Source organism: Chlorocebus sabaeus, chromosome 6, assembly GCF_047675955.1.
Source record: "Chlorocebus sabaeus isolate Y175 chromosome 6, mChlSab1.0.hap1, whole genome shotgun sequence".
NCBI lineage: Eukaryota > Metazoa > Chordata > Mammalia > Primates > Cercopithecidae > Chlorocebus > Chlorocebus sabaeus.
The window spans coordinates 9014301-9029888 of record NC_132909.1 but is presented as its reverse complement, the minus strand read 5'-3'; the positions used below and the strand labels follow the sequence as shown (position 1 = coordinate 9029888).

General features: G+C 55.1%; 2 protein-coding genes across 4 annotated transcripts; both read left to right on the top strand.

Annotated features, from left to right (window-relative positions):
* Window positions 1-1555: 1555 nt before the first annotated feature.
* Window positions 1556-8784, top strand: BAX (BCL2 associated X, apoptosis regulator). 3 transcript variants are annotated; one of them, XM_007997476.3, is made up of 6 exons: window positions 1556-1682; window positions 2269-2320; window positions 2408-2554; window positions 2916-3051; window positions 7815-7919; window positions 8472-8705. In XM_007997476.3, exons 1-6 carry the CDS (start codon window positions 1649-1651, stop codon window positions 8661-8663), a joined length of 666 nt encoding a protein of 221 aa, XP_007995667.2. In that variant the 5' UTR covers window positions 1556-1648; the 3' UTR covers window positions 8664-8705. The 3 variants fall into 3 exon arrangements, with proteins under 3 accessions (XP_007995667.2, XP_007995670.2, XP_007995668.2); XM_007997477.3 differs by having other exon boundaries at window positions 1557-1682; window positions 8521-8784; XM_007997479.3 differs by lacking the exon at window positions 2408-2554 and having other exon boundaries at window positions 8521-8784.
* A 3562-nt stretch (window positions 8785-12346) lies between these two features.
* Window positions 12347-14278, top strand: FTL (ferritin light chain). The gene is made up of 4 exons (XM_007997480.3): window positions 12347-12702; window positions 12864-13010; window positions 13380-13505; window positions 13981-14278. Exons 1-4 carry the CDS (start codon window positions 12601-12603, stop codon window positions 14131-14133), a joined length of 528 nt encoding a protein of 175 aa, XP_007995671.1. The 5' UTR covers window positions 12347-12600; the 3' UTR covers window positions 14134-14278.
* The last annotated feature ends 1310 nt before the right edge of the window (window positions 14279-15588 follow it).

Sequence of the window (15588 nt, the reverse complement as noted above, 5' to 3'; positions counted from 1 at the left end):
ATTACAGAAGTGAGCCACTGCACCCAACCAGGAGCTCTTTTGAGAAAGAAGGAAGTCCAAGAGATCTTCCTGACACCCTAGTCTGACTCTGCCCTTTGCCTGCTCAAAACTTTCCCATGGTTCCCAGCTGCCTTCTGGACATAGATCAAGTCCCTTCTCTGATAGGCCCAACCCCTTTATCATCTGATCCTAGCTCATTTTTCTGAGTTTTCCTTAGTTGTTATTATTTTCTTTCTAAAGTGACACGTCGTAATATTCACAAAGCACACAAGTCTTATGTGTACAGCTCAATGAATTGTAAATATGTGTATACCTGGCCAGGCACAGTGACTCACGCCCGTAATCCCAGAACTCTGGGAGACCGAGGCGGGTGGATCACTTGAGGTCAGGAGCTTGAGACCAGCCTGACCAACTTGGTGAAACCCTATCTCTACTAAAAATACAAAATTAGCTGGGCGTGGTGGCTCATGCCTGCAATCCCAGCTACTTGGGAGGCTGAGGCAGGAGAATCGTTTGAACCCGGGAGGCAGGGGTTGCAGTGAGCCGAGATCGTGCCATTGCACTCCATCCTGGGCAACAAGAGTGAAACTCCATCTCAAAATAATAATAAGTGTATACCCATGCAAACACCATTCAGATAAAAATATGGCATATTTGGGGCACCCGGGGAGTCTCTCTTGTGGCCCCTCCCTTCCATACCCTGCTGATCTATCAGCACAGATTAGTTTTTCTCACTTTTTGAACTTCATATTCCTTTTCTTTTTATACAAACACAAACACTTGAGTCATGACTGGGTGGGGTGGCTGAAGCCTGTAATCTCAGCACTTTGGGAGGCCAAGATGCGAGGATCGCTTGAGCCTGGGATTTCAGAGACCAGCCTGAGCAACATAGAGAGACCCCATCTCCACAAAAAAATTTTAAAAAATCAACCAGGGGCGGTGTAGTCCCAGCTACTTAGTAGGCTGGGGCTGGAGGCTTGAGCCCGGGAATTCCAGGCTGCAGTGAGCCATGATTGGGCCACTGCACTCCAGCCTGGGCAACACAGCCAGATCCTGACTCGAAACAAACAAACAAACATACAAACAGAAAACAGGACTGGCGCGGTAGCTCATGCCTGTAATCCCAGCGCTTTGGAAGGCTGAGACGGCGGTATCTCTTGAGCTCACAAGTTAAGAGACAAGCCTGGGCGTGGGCTATATAGCGAGATCCAGGTCTCTACCAAAAACAAAACCACTCAGTTTTTAGTCATCTACAACGTCCTGCCTGGAAGCACGCTATTTTGGGTCTCTGAGCCTTTGCACTTGCTATTCCTTCTGCGCTGGGGAGAGCTCAAACCCTGCCCGAAACTTCCAAAAATGGTGCCTGGATAAATGAAGGCATCAGATTTGCGATTGGACGGGTGTCTGTTGGATGGCGCCACGGCTGGCACTTATTGGGAGATGCTCATTGGACAGTCACGTGACGGGACTAAGTCTCCCGAGGGAGCAAGGCAGGTGCGATCACGTGACCAGGCGGCGCTGCGGGGCAGCGGCCATTTTGCGGGGCGGCCACGTGAGGGACGCACGTTCTTGGGGCTCTCACGTGACCCGGGGCGCGCTGCGGCCGCCCGCGCGGACCCGGCGAGAGGCGGCGGCGGGAGCGGCGGTGATGGACGGGTCCGGGGAGCAGCCCAGAGGCGGGGGTGAGGCGGGAGGCAGACGGGCGGGAGGAGGGCGAGCCCCCTCCCCGGCGGGTCCCAGGATCCTTCCTCTCGGCCTGGGGCTGTGCGATCTCCAAGCACTGAGGGGCAGAAACTCCCGGATCGGGCGCTGCCAGACTCCAGCCCCCTCCGTCCTCGGAGGTTCCTGGCTCTCTGATCCCCGTACCCCGATCCCTACCTGTCTGGCGCTCTCGGACCCCCGAGAACTAGGGGATCTCGGAAGCTAAGCCCCCGGGCAGGCCCGGGCTTGTCGCCCGCACCACTTCCTGCCTCTGGCACTGGTGGGAGGGGCGGGTCTCGCCTCTGCCCCCTCAGGCCAGGGGTCCGGATGCATTTAGTGTTCCGCTACCCTCTTTCCCCAGGGAGAATGTAGGCTACAGGCCCAGACTCCTGGCCTTTCTCCATCAGGGACTCAGTTGTCTGGGCCCCCCCGTCACTTTATCTGCTAGGGTCCCAGAAGTCCAGGGTCCCCAGCTCTGTCCTCCCTCAGGGACTGTGAGCCTCCACAGCCTCCTGATCCCCTAGAACCCAAGAGTCCAGGCACCTCTTCCCTTCCTTTCTCCTCTAGGGCCCACCAGCTCTGAGCAGATCATGAAGACAGGGGCCCTTTTGCTTCAGGGGTGAGTTTGAGGTCTGATTATTGTGGCACAGATTTGAGGAGTGACACCCCGTTCTGATTCTGCACCCTCACTCCATCCCCACTCTAGTTTCATCCAGGATCGAGCAGGGCGAATGGGGGGGGAGACACCCGAGCTGGCCCTGGACCCGGTGCCTCAGGATGCGTCCACCAAGAGGCTGAGCGAGTGTCTCAAGCGCATCGGGGACGAACTGGACAGTAACATGGAGCTGCAGAGGTGTGGGCCCCGGGACCCAGAAATCCAGCCACTGGGCTTCCTGAGAACACAGGAGCCTCAGCCCCACATTCTCCTCTTCCCCTAAGAACTAGAAGTCTGGGTCCTACAACTCAGCACAGGCGTTCTGGACTCCCAGCTGTCCCCTCCGCCAGGATCTTAAAACCCTCCTTCAGGGAGTCATTTTTCCCACCTTCCTCGATGTCTGTCTTGTCCCCTTCCCTTGCCCCCCGTTGGCCTGTTGTTTTTCATTTCAGGCTGGCTTGGGCCTCAGTCTCCTCATCTTTAGTGTGCGGTGGATGTGGGGATTTCCACCATCAGCCTGATGCTCGCTCCCCGGCACTGGTTCTCCTCCCTCCTGCAGGATGATTGCCGCCGTGGACACAGACTCCCCCCGAGAGGTCTTTTTCCGAGTGGCAGCTGACATGTTTTCTGACGGCAACTTCAACTGGGGCCGTGTTGTCGCCCTTTTCTACTTTGCCAGCAAACTGGTGCTTAAGGTGGGCAGCTGCAGGGCAGTGAGCCCAGGGGTGCTCCCCTCAGACCTGTGAGGACCTGGGGATCGTGGGATCAACCCCCTGCAGTGGCCCAGTGACCACAGAGGGCATGGAGAGAGATGGCTGTGCACTGGGTGTCTGCTTCTTTTATTCATTCAACAAGCATTTACTGGGCCTGCTGTGTGCCAGGCCTGTACCTGGCACCTGGGACACAGCACCGTACAAAGCAGGCTGCATCCCTGCTCTCAGGGACTTCACGTACAGGGGTGAAGTAAAGGGGGCAGTGTGATTTAGCAGAGTGGTCAGGAAAGACTTTTTTTTTTTTTTTGAGACGGAGTCTCGCTCTGTCGCCCAGGCTGGAGTGCAGTGGCCGGATCTCAGCTCACTGCAAGCTCCGCCTCCCAGGTTCCCGCCATTCTCCTGCCTCAACCTCCCGAGTAGCTGGGACTACAGGCGCCCGCCACCTCGCCCGGCTAGATTTTTGTATTTTTTAGTAGAGACGGGGTTTCACCGTGTTAGCCAGGATGGTCTCGATCTCCTGACCTCGTGATCCGCCCATCTCGGCCTCCCAAAGTGCTGGGAGTACAGGCTTGAACCACCGGTCCGGCCTTTTTTTTTTTTTTTTGAGACAGTCTTGCTCTGTCGCCCAGGCTGGAGTGGAGTGGTGGGATCTTGGCTCACTGCAAGCTCCGCCTCCTGGGTTCACGCCATTCTCCTGCCTCAGCCTCCTGAGTAGCTGGGACTACAGGAGCCCGCCACCGCCCAGCTAATTTTTTTTTTTTGTATTTTTAGTAGAGACAGGGTTTCACCGTGTTAGCCTGGATGGTCTTGATCTCCTAACCTTGTGATCCGCCCGCCTCGGCCTCCCAAAGTGCTGGAATTATGGGCGTGAGCCAGGGCGCCTGGCCTATTTTTTTTTTTTTTTTGAAATGGAGTTTTGCTCTTGTTGCCCTGGCTGGAGTGCAATGGCACGATCTTGGCTCACTGCAACCTCCCGAAGTGCTGGGATTACAAGCATGAGCCACTGCAACCAGCCAGGGAAGACTTCTAAGAGCAGGTGACATTAAAGCCAAAGTTGGAACGACAAGAAGGATGCATTGATCTATAGTGATCGGGGGAAGAGGCATCCGGTAGAGGGAACAGCAAGTGCAAAGGCCCTGAGGTAGGACCAAGCCTCGCGTTTTGATGGTAGGGAGGAAGCCAGTGCTGTTGGAACAGAGTGAGCTGGGGGAGACAGTGGGAAAGGAGGGCACAGTTGGGCAGGGGCAGATTGTGTGGAGTTTTTTGGGCTGCTGGAAAGACTTGTTTTTTTTTTGAGACAGAGTCTCGCTTTGCTGCCGAGGCTGGAGTGCAATGGCACCATCTCAGCTCACTGCAACCTCCACCTCACAGGTTCAAGTGATTCTCATGCTTTAGCCTTCCAAGTAGCTAGAATTACAGGCACGTACCACCATGCCTGGCTAGCTTTTGTATTTTTAGTACAGACGGGGTTTTGCTGTGTTGGCCAGGCTAGTCTCAAACTCCTGGCCTCAAGTGAGCCGTCCACCTTGGTCTCCCAAAGTGCTGGGATTACAGGCGTGAGCCACCGCGCCCGGCCTGGAAAGACTTTAAATTTACTCTGAGTATGACGGGAGTGATTGGCTGGTTTTAAATACGGAAGCGATGTGACCTGATTTATAAATTTAAGGGATTATTCTAGGAAGTATAGATGCCCCTTGACTTGCAATGGTGTTACATCCTAGTAATCCCATCACAAATTGAAAAAACATAAGTTGAAAATACATTCAATGTCCTGATAAACCCATAGTAGGATCAAAATTGTAAGTTGACCCATCATAGGTTGGGGACTGTCTGTATAGCAAAATGTTCATTGTAGAATCTAGGTGGTGGTTATATGGCTGTTAACTGTGGAATTCTTTTCACTTTTCTTTATGAAGATTCTCATAAGGAAATACGATGGGGGAGGTGGTGAAATGATCCTGGCTGTTGGCCAAAAAGAGATCATGGGGTACAAAGGCTGAAGCAAGGAGGCTAGAGAGGTGGCACCTGTCATAGTCTTGCTGAAAGATGACAAGCCCAGGCCTGGGTGGTAGCAGCAGAGGTGGCGGGGGTGGATTTAAAGAGGTAGGGTCTTGCTCTGTTGCCCAGACTGGAGTGCAGTAGTGATCATAGCTCACTGCAGCCCCAAACTGCTAGGCTCAAGCAGTTCTCCCACCTCAGCCTCCAGAGTAGCTGGGACTACAGGAGCATGCCACCATGCCCCACTAACTGTGGCATTAGCCTTTTTCTGTAGAGATGGGGTCTCGCTATGTTGTCCAGGCTGGTCTCCAACAGGGAGGGATATTTCTTTTTGGAAGTTTTGTTTGTTTGTTTTGAGACAGAGTCTTGCTCTGTCACCAAGGCTGAAGTGCAGTGGCATGACTTTGGCTCACTGCAGTCTCCACCTCCTGGGTTCAAGCGATTCTCCTACCTCAGCCTCCTGAGACGCTGGGATTACAGGCGCTCCCCATCACACCAGCTAATGGGAGGGATATTTCTTTTCTTTTTTTTTTCTGAGATAGAGTCTTGCTCTGTTGCACCCAGGCTAGAGTACAATGGCGCAATCTCGGCTTACTGCAACCTCCACCTCCTGGGTTCAAGCGATTCTCCTGCCTCAGCCTCCAGAGTTGCTTGGGATTATAGGCGTCCGCTACCACACCTGGCTAATTTTTGCATTTTTAGTGGAGATGGGGTTTCACCATGTTGGCAGGCTGTTCTCGAACTCCTGACCTCAGGTGATCTGCCTGCCTCGGCCTCCCAGCGTGCTGGGATTACAGACGTGAGCCACCGTGCTCGGCCAAGAGGAATATTTCTTGATGTGTTTTCAAGATTGAGCTGATGGAGCTTGAACGTCGGAGCTGAGGGGAATAGTAGTGCAGGTGACGGTGGGGCCACCTACAGAGCGGAGATGACAGAATAGAAGTGGCCAGATAAAGGCTGAAGGAGAAGTCTTGGGAGTCGGGAGAGAAGGTCAGGGATCCATGGGCAGGAGCTAGTCTTCTCTGGCCGGACACGGTGGCTCACGCCTGTAATCCCAGCACTTTGGGAGGCTGAGGTGGGTGGATCACGAGGTCAGGAGATCGAGACCATCCTGGCTAACACGGTGAAACCCCGTCTCTACTAAAAATGCAAAAAATTAGGTGGGCATAGTGACGGGCGCCTGTAGTCCCAGCTACTCGGGAGGCTGAGGCAGGAGAATGGTGTGAACCCGGGAGGCGGAGCTTGCAGTGAGCCAAGATCCCGCCACTGCACTCCAGCCTGGGTGACAGAGTGAGACTCCATCTCAAAGAAAAAAAAAAAAGAAAAAGAAAATTCCTCTCTGGGGAAGTGACATTTGCCCTGAACGCTGAAGGGTGAGAATTTGCTTGGTCGAGGCCTGTTTAGGCGGAAACAGGAGCACGTGAAGAGGTCCCGAGGCAGGAAGAATTTGATGGGAATTTTAAAAATTAAAAAAAAAAAAATGGGGCCAGGCGCGATGGTTCACATCAGCACGTTGGGAGGCTGAAGCACAGATCACCTAAGGTCAGGAGTCTGAGACCATCCTGACCAACATGGTGAAACCTGTCTGTACTAAAAATACAAAAAAAAATTAGCCCAGTGTGGTGGCAGATGCCTGTAATACCAGCTGCTTGGGAAGCTCAGACAGGAGAATAACTTAAATCCGGGAGGTGGAGGTTGCAATGAGCCGAGACTGCGCTATCGCACTCCAGCCTGGGCAACAAGATCAAAACTCTATCTCAAAAAAAAAAAAAAAATTAGCCAGGCATGTTGGCAGGCACCTGTAATCCCAGCTCTTTGGGAGGCTGAGGCAGGAGAATTGCTTGAACCCGGAAGGCAGAGCTTTCAGTGAGCCGAGATTGCGCCACTGCACTGCATCCTGGGTGACAGAGCAAGACTCCATCTTAAAAAAAAAAAAATGGAAGCAGCTCAGTGAAGCACAAAACAGGAAGTGGAAAGGTGGAGTGAGGTCAGGCTAGAGCCTGCACACAGGGCTTGTGGGCTGCGTTGTGCCTTCAGGTCTTCATCCTGAGGGTACTGGGGAGCCACAGAAGGCTCAGGGATGGGGCAGTTGAGAGTAACATGATCTTGTTTACAATTTTATTTAATTAATTAATTAATTTTTTGAGACAAGACTCTTGCTCTATTGCCCAGGCTGCAGTGAAGTGGTGTGATCTGGGCTCACTGCAACCTTTGCCCACTGGGTTCAAGCGATTCACCTGCCTCAGCATCCCAAGGAGCTGGGATTACAGGTGCCTGCCACCACACCCAACTAATTTTTGTATTTATTTGTTTATTTTGAGATGGAGTTTTGCTCTTGTTGCCCAGGCTGGAGTGCAATGGCGCGACCTCGGCTCACCGCAACCTCTGCCTCCCGGGTTCAAGCAATTCTCCTGCCTCAGCCTCCCAAGTAACTGGGATTACAGGCATGCACCATCATGCCCGGCTAATTTTGTATTTTTAGTAGAGATGGGGTTACTCTGTGTTGGTCAGGCTGTTCTTGAACTCCCAACCTCAAGTGATCCACCTGCCTTGGCCTCCCAAAGAGCTGGGATTACAGGCATGAGCTGGCGCACCTGGCCATGTTTACAATTTTTGAAGCCGACTTCAATTGTGGGTGGCAGAAATCTTTGAGGGGAGGCAAAGAATTGAGAAAGGAGGCTTGGGGCCACTATCCCCAGGCATTGGGGACAAGGTTCGGTCCCTAACATCCACTCCACTCCCCACAGGCCCTGTGTACCAAGGTGCCCGAACTGATCAGAACCATCATGGGCTGGACACTGGACTTCCTCCGGGAGCGGCTGTTGGGCTGGATCCAAGACCAGGGTGGTTGGGTGAGACTCCTCAACCCTCCTCACCCCAACCACCGCCCCTGCCCCACTGTCCCTGCCCACCCTCCACTCCTCTGGGACCCTGGGCCTTCTGGAGCCGGTCACAGTGGTGCCCTCTCCCTATCTTCGGATCATCAGATGTGGTCTATAATGCGTTTCCTTACGTATCTGATCAATCCCTGATTCATCTATCCCGCTGACCTCCCAGTGACCTCTGACCTCACTGTGACCTTGACTTGATTGGTGCCTTCTGCCCTCCCTGGAGCCTCCACTGCCTCCGGAATTGCTCAAGTTCATTGATGATCCTCTGACCCCAACTCTTTCCTTTTTTTTACCCACTGAGAAGGGGTCTCGCTATGTTGCCCAGGTTGGTCTCGAACTCCTGGCCTCAAGCGATCCTCCTGCCCCAGCCTCTCAAAGTGCTGGGATTACAGGTGTGAGCCACCACGCCTGGCCTGAGCCCAGCTCTTTAATGCCCATTCATGTTAGTCCCCTGCCCACAATCCTGCCTTCTGACCTCCTCCTCCCTCCCTGATCCTGCCTGTGCCTGCCCAGGGGCTGCCCCTGGCTGAGTCGCTGAAGCGACTGATGTCCCTGTCTCCAGGACGGCCTCCTCTCCTACTTTGGGACGCCCACGTGGCAGACCGTGACCATCTTGGTGGCTGGAGTACTCACCGCCTCCCTCACCATCTGGAAGAAGATGGGCTGAGGCCCCCAGCTGCCTTGAACTGTGTTTTTCCTCCATAAATTATGGCATTTTTCTGGGAGGGGTGGGGATTGGGGGACATGGGCATTTTTCTTACTTTTGTAATTATTGGGGGGGTGGGGAAGAGTGGTCTTGAGGGGGTAATAAACCTCCTTCGGGACACACTGCGGCATCTGAGTCACTGGGCCTCTGCCCCGCTCCCTGGCACATCAGGAGAGCAGGCCCTGCCCGCCGCCCCATGCCAGGCCTGCCGTCTGCTCACCTAGAGATACCTGCTTGGGCCACTCAGGGACGTGGGGCTCTCTGCACTCCCTTGACATCTTTTTCTGGGGTGCCCATCTTTTTCTGGGGTCTGTGGGTTAGGGATGGGTTGGTCCCGGGCCTGCCCTGCAGGAGCCCACAGTCATGAAGGGAAAGGAAGGTGACTGGTGGCACATCTGTCGCAGCCCAGGACGATCTGTGCAGGACGGAGGCAGCGGCCTGTGAGACCTGAGCAGGCATGTGGGTAGGGGGAAGAACAGCACAGCTGGCTGCAAAGCAAGCCTCCCGGGCCTGGGACCAGAGCCTGGAGTGTCACACATGGGACCTCAGGAGGCCATACCTTTACGGAGCTGGAGAATGGGGGTGGGAGGAGGGATGGGAGGACCACGGAGGCAGGAAGGGCTCTGGAGCCTGGTGGTGACTGGAAGGTGGCAGGCTGAGGACACCAGGGCAAGAGGGCCCATGGGAGAGGCCTCCTGAGCTGGGCTGAGGACAGAGAGGAAGGGACCTGGCTGGGGACTGAGAGGCTGGAGGGCAGGGCAGAGGAGGAGGAACCTGGTCTGGCCCCACAGCTGGGTGGGGTCCCCCTGGAGAGGAACTCCCGGAAGAAGGTGCTGAACTCAGAGGCCCAGTGACCTCAGACAAGGGCCGAGCGAAGACAAGGGGGTTAGAGGATGTGGGTTCTCAGTCAGAGTCTCTGGCGCCCCCATTCTCTGGCTCTGTCATTCCCCTCTGGGTCTTTACCCCCTCCCGTCTCTGGGTCTCTGTCCCCACTTCTCTCTCTGGGTCTTTGCTTTCCAAGTCTCTGTTCCCACCACACCTTTGGCCCTCGTTCTCTGGGCTCTTTCCACCCCCCATCCCCAGACCTCTGGCCTCCTCTCTCTGGGTCTCTGGCCCCCGCTCTGAATGTCTGGCCCCCCATCTCTCTCTGTGTCTCTGTCCCCCTACCCTGAGTCTCTGTCCCCTTCCCTCTCTGGGTCTCTGTCCCCTTGTCTTGGGTCTCTGTCCCCCTCTCTTGGGTCTTTGTACCTCCCCTCTCTCTGGGTCTCTTCTCCCCCGCCCTGTCTCTGTCCTCCCCCATCCCTGTCCCACCCTCTCTCTGGGTCTCTGTTCTTCCACCTAGTCCCTGTCCCCTTCTGAGTCCCTGTTCCCCCTCTCTCTGGGTCTCTGACCCCACCTCTCTCTGGATCTCTGTCTGCCCCCCCTTCTCTGTGGATCTCTGTCCCCCACTCTGGATCTATACCCCTGCTCTGGATTTCTACTCCGCCCCGGGTCCCTCTGGGCCTCTGTCCCCCCCACCCCCGGGTCTCTGTACCTCCCTGCCTCTGTCCCCCCACCTCTGTCCTCTTCTCTTTGGGTTTCTGTCCCCCTCTCAGGGTCTCTGTCCCCCTCTCTCTGGGTCTCTGTCCCCCTCTCTCTCTGGGTCTCTGTCCCCTTCCCTCTCTGGGTCTCTGTCCCCCTCTCTCTCTGGATCTCTGTCCCCCTCTCTCTCAGGGTCTCTGTCCCCCTCTCCCTGGGTCTCTGTTCCCCTCTCTCTGGGTCTCTGTCTCCCTCTCTCTGGGTTTCTGTCCCCCTCTCTCTCAGGGTCTTTGAGTCGCTTTTTCTCTGGGCCTCTGTGTCCCCACCCCACATTCTCTATGGTCTTCAGATCCTGTCTCTCTCAGCCCCTCCTCTACCTCCACCTATGGGCCCCAAGGCCCCTCTCGGGACTAAAGGTCTCTGGGCTGAGGTATGACATTTGGTAAATGAGTAACTCGGGTCCCACAGTCAACGGGGTGCTTTGGGCGGCTGCCCCTCCTCCATGGACTCTTCCCAGAGACCCCAAGTCAGGGGAGTGAGGAGAAGAGGATCAATGAGTGTACACTGAGCCACCACCCAGAGTGAGGGGACAATATGGCCACAGGCAGGATCCCAGGAAAAAAAGAAAAAAACATGGGAACCAAAAAGACACGGAGACAAAGCACACAGCCGGCTTCCAACAAGGGGGGACCTGGGGGGAAGGGGCCCGATTTGGGTCTGAGCCAGGTCTAGTTCTGAGGGTCCCACCAAAAAAGTTGGGGAGTGCCAAGGGGATGAGGTCAGCGAGTGGCCCCACCCCCATCCGTCCCCGCGGGGGGCCCCTTCCCGCGCTGAGCTCAGCATGACTCAGCAGTCGCTGCCTGCAACAAGGACCCCAGATACCGGCCTGGCGAGGCATCTGCAGATCCCCTCGGTCAGGGGCTGCCCGGCCTGGGCTGCTCGGAGCGGCTCCTCTGTAGGGCAGGGCCTGACCTCACACCCCACGCCCCAGTGGCTTCAGCTCCCTGCCCAGCGCACGGGCTACCTCCATTGGGGCACTTAAGCAGGGTCAAGGTTTGCGACGACTCCGTCTCCCAGAAATCAACATGGACCAGGTCCACTTAAAAAATACGCATTAGTTGTAGACAGATGTCTCGTCCATAGGTCCCCAGACTGTTTGTCCACAACGCAGGGCTTCACTTTGTGGGCCTGAAAGAGCACACGTCAGGCAATACACGAGGGCAACTTCAGAGACACTGTTTTCAGGGCCAAGGAGAATTCTCGGAATCTATGAGTTGCCTCCAAAAACAGCTCCCAGGACCCGCAGTCCCAGAGACACCGCAAAGCTCGAAACAGACATTTCATTCCTCCCCATTTCCACTCCCAGAAAACGACTGGGCCCTTGAAAGAGCTCCAAGGTATCCCCAAAGTCCCAACCAGTCTTTGGAGGGTTTCAGAGGGCTGTCCAGGGTTCCAGAAGTCACCCTACCTCATACAATGCTCCTCCTGGGCTTCCCGCACTGGGTGAACCCCACGGCTCCAGAACAACTGCCCTTTCCAACTTGCAGAGCACCTCAAGGACCTAAAGATCTCCCCGGGGAGGGCTCCAAAATATAGAGTTTGCATCGTGAACTCCCACCTCTGTAAAGCCCAGGACTCCAGTCCTCGCACCCCTCTGTCTCCCAGAGATCCCCAGGGGTCCAGAAATACCACCTCACTGCCTTCCAAGCTTCCCAAGGATCCGGAGACTCCTTATCTCGCAGCACAAACCTCAGGCAACTACAGGTCCTCCCTGCACCTCTGAGTTGCCCCTCCCCCCACTCAAGGTTCCAGAAAAATCCATGCCCTCCGAAACCCCAGAATCTGACTTACTTTCCCGAGGCACCCCCAGGACCCCAGGGTCATCAGTTCACAGGACTCTTAATGCTCCCATAAAACTATAGCCTCCCAGAGGGACCCCAGCCCCCACCCCCCCGCCCACGAAACCCTCCATTCCTCCAATTGGCCCCAGGGCCCCAACCCCCCCCAAGCCCCCATTTCACAACACACTCGCGCTGCAAGCGCGTGACTTCCCCCTGCTTTGGGGCGGGGGCTGAGACTCCTGTGTGCTCCGGATTGGTCAGGCAAGGCCTTCGGCCCCGCCTCCTGTCACCGCAGATTGGCCGATTGCCCGCTCCGAGCGCCCCGCCTCCGAGGGCCAGCGTACTATAAAAGAAGCCGCCCTAGCCACGTCCCCTCGCAGTTCGGCGGTCCCGCGGGTCTGTCTCTTGCTTCAACAGTGTTTGGACGGAACAGATCCGGGGACTCTTTCTTCCAGCCTCCGACCGCCCTCCGATTTCCTCTCCACTTGCAACCTCCGGGACCATCTTCTCGGCCATCTCCTGCTTCTGGGACCTACCAGCACCGTTTTTGTGGTTAGCTCCGTCTTGCCGACCAACCATGAGCTCCCAGATTCGTCAGAATTATTCCACCGACGTGGAGGCAGCCGTCAACAGCCTGGTCAATATGTACCTGCAGGCCTCCTACACCTACCTCTCTCTGGTGAGTCCCCAGGACGCCCCTGGCCCTAATTTCCCCCAGCTACGCACGTTCGGCCCTCAGCGCAGGCGCCGGCCTTCTTTGTCCGGTCGAGTAAACAGAGGGCGGAGTCCCCCTTGGCCTCGCCTCCCGCTAAGCATTGTTCCTTCCATCTCTTTCCTTAGGGCTTCTATTTCGACCGCGATGATGTGGCTCTGGAAGGCGTGAGCCACTTCTTCCGCGAATTGGCCGAGGAGAAGCGCGAGGGCTACGAGCGTCTCCTGAAGATGCAAAACCAGCGTGGCGGCCGCGCTCTTTTTCAGGACGTCAAGGTAACTAGTGTGTGGGTAGGGTAACGGACTACATCTCCCAGCAGGCCGTGCGCGCGAGGAGCCTTGATTTGAGGGCTTAGATGTCGCGTGGGCTTCGGGGAGATTGAGTTCCGTCTTGTGAGCCCATTTACGGCTGGAAATAGAGGCGCACGTCGTGCAGTGCCCCCAGGACGCGGCAGTCCACACCGCTGCGTAGTCTTAAGGACGTGTAGCTGTAAGAGCTAGGACGGGGTGCGGAGAGAGATAAATACAAGCTGTCACATGTCTTTGTGGTCTGGGCCTCTGACCCCCACCAACTCTTGGGAAATGTAGGTTTAGTTCCATGTGCCGAGTGTGTGTATTCTGAAGCCATTTCTCCCTTCTGTATAGAAGCCAGCTGAAGATGAGTGGGGTAAAACCCCGGATGCCATGAAAGCCGCCATGGCCCTGGAGAAAAAACTGAATCAGGCCCTTTTGGATCTTCATGCCCTGGGTTCTGCCCACACGGATCCCCATGTACGTACTCCCTGCATCCATGGCTACCCAACTATACCCCTCAAGCCTTTGCTCTCTTTGGGCAAATTCCCTTCAGAGCCTCATTTAACACCTGTCATATTTTAATCTGCAACTGGCAGCTCTTTCTCCCTCTTTTTCAGGGATCGGGTTTCTTTTTTCTTTTTTTTTTTTTCTTTTTTTGAGATGGAGTCTCACTCTGTCGCCCAGGCTCACTGCAAGCTCCGCCTCCTGGGTTCACGCCATTCTCCTGCCTCAGCCTCCCAAGTAGCTGGGACTACAGGCGCCCACTACCTCGCCCAGCTAGTTTTTTGTATTTTTTTTAAGTAGAGACGGGGTTTCACTGTTAGCCAGGATGGTCTCGATCTCCTGACCTCGTGATCCGCCCGTCTCGGCCTCCCAAAGTGCTAGGATTACAGGCTTCAGCCACCGCGCCCGGCAGGGATCGGGTTTCTAATTTCTCCCTCTTCTCTCTCAGCTCTGTGACTTCCTGGAGACTCACTTCCTAGATGAGGAAGTGAAGCTCATCAAAAAGATGGGTGACCACCTGACCAACCTCAACAGGCTGGCCGGCCCGGAGGCTGGGCTGGGCGAGTATCTCTTCGAAAGGCTCACTCTCAAGCACGACTAAGAGCCTTCTGAACCCAGCGACTTCTGAAGGGCCCCTTGCAAAATAATAGGGCTTCTGCCTAAGCCTCTCCCTCCAGCCACTAGGCAGCTTTCTTAACGACCCTAACAAGCCTTGGACCAAATGGAAATAAAGCTTTTTTGATGCAGTTGGTGGTTTTGTGTGTGGTATGGAAGATGAGGTGGGATCTCTTCTCATAAAGCTTCTGGCTGGGTTGGGGATGCCAGCGAAAGAGGAGTTGGCCCCATCTCCCATTTTCTGATCTCTTCTAAGACAAGAAGCTATCTGGGTAGTGTTGAACTTGAGGGTTCTCTGCTTGCCTGGCTGTTAACTGTCCCTCCCGGATGGTAGAGATAGCCTCCAGGGAGCTGAATTAAGACCTGGGTTGGTACTTGGACACAGATCTGTTCGGTCTCAGCCAGAAACAGCACTATTTAACGAGTGATTATGGGGCCACGTGGGCCGATCAGCTGATGTCAGGATTTCGAGACCAGCCTGACCAACATAGAGAAACCCCATCTCTACTAAAAATACAAAATTAGCCGGGTGTGGTGGTGCATGCCTGTAATCCCAGCTAGTCAGGAGGTTGAGGCAGGATTATCACTGGAACCTGGGAGGCGGAGGTTGCGGGTGAGCCGAGACCAACGTCATTGCACTCCAGCCTGGGCAACAAGAGCAAAACTCCCATCTGAAAAAAAACCAAAAAACATGTCTGCCTCACGGAGGTTGCAGTGAGCTGGTATCGTGCCAATACGCTCCAGACTGGGCAACGGAGTGAGACTCTGTCTCAAAACAAACAAAAACCTCAATTCTGGGAGGCAGCTGAAATTATTAGGCCCTTTATATGGGCACATTGAGGCTACTGCTGTGCAACTTGCATGGCAACCAGGAGGCTCACTGAGGTCTTTGCTCCAGAGTTTACAGATTATGGCCCAAGCTTCAGTAATCCCAATGTGAGGTGCACACTGAGAGGAACTGACAAGTGGAGCTGAGCGACCAGGCACACGTGATGCCCAAGTAATGCTGGACAAGGGGTTTAGGGTTCATCATAGAAATGCGATGTGAAACTTTGGGCCGGATTCTCCAAGTGGGAACTGAAAAAGCTGAAAACAGGCCTTAAAAAGCATCTGCTGGGTCCAAGCTGCAAAACTGCTGTGTCAGCTCTGACTCCTCCCCTTCTTCCCCTGGGGCTGGGGTGGGGTGGGGTGGCTCAAGCCTGTAACCCCAGCACTTTGGGAGACTGAGGCAGGAGGATCACTTGAGCCCAGGAGTTTGAGACCAGCCTAGGCAACATAGGGAGCCCCCCATTCTCAAAAAAAATAAATTTAACCAGGTGTGGTGGCACGTGCCTATAGTCCCCGTTACTTGGAAGGCTGAGGTGAGAGGATCACTTGAGCCTGGGAGGTTGAGACTGCAGTGAGCCATGATTTCTCCACTGCACTCCAGTCTGGGATTCAG

Coding starts and splice junctions, on each gene's coding strand:
- BAX (XM_007997476.3), top strand. CDS start 1,649: ATGGACGGGTCCGGGGAGCAGCCCAGAGGCGGGG. Junction 2,555..2,915: donor AGTAACATGGAGCTGCAGAG/GTGTGGGCCCCG, acceptor TCCCTCCTGCAG/GATGATTGCCGCCGTGGACA. Junction 3,052..7,814: donor CCAGCAAACTGGTGCTTAAG/GTGGGCAGCTGC, acceptor CACTCCCCACAG/GCCCTGTGTACCAAGGTGCC.
- FTL (XM_007997480.3), top strand. CDS start 12,601: ATGAGCTCCCAGATTCGTCAGAATTATTCCACCGACGTGGAGGCAGCC. Junction 13,011..13,379: donor CTCTTTTTCAGGACGTCAAG/GTAACTAGTGTG, acceptor CCTTCTGTATAG/AAGCCAGCTGAAGATGAGTG. Junction 13,506..13,980: donor CTGCCCACACGGATCCCCAT/GTACGTACTCCC, acceptor CTTCTCTCTCAG/CTCTGTGACTTCCTGGAGAC.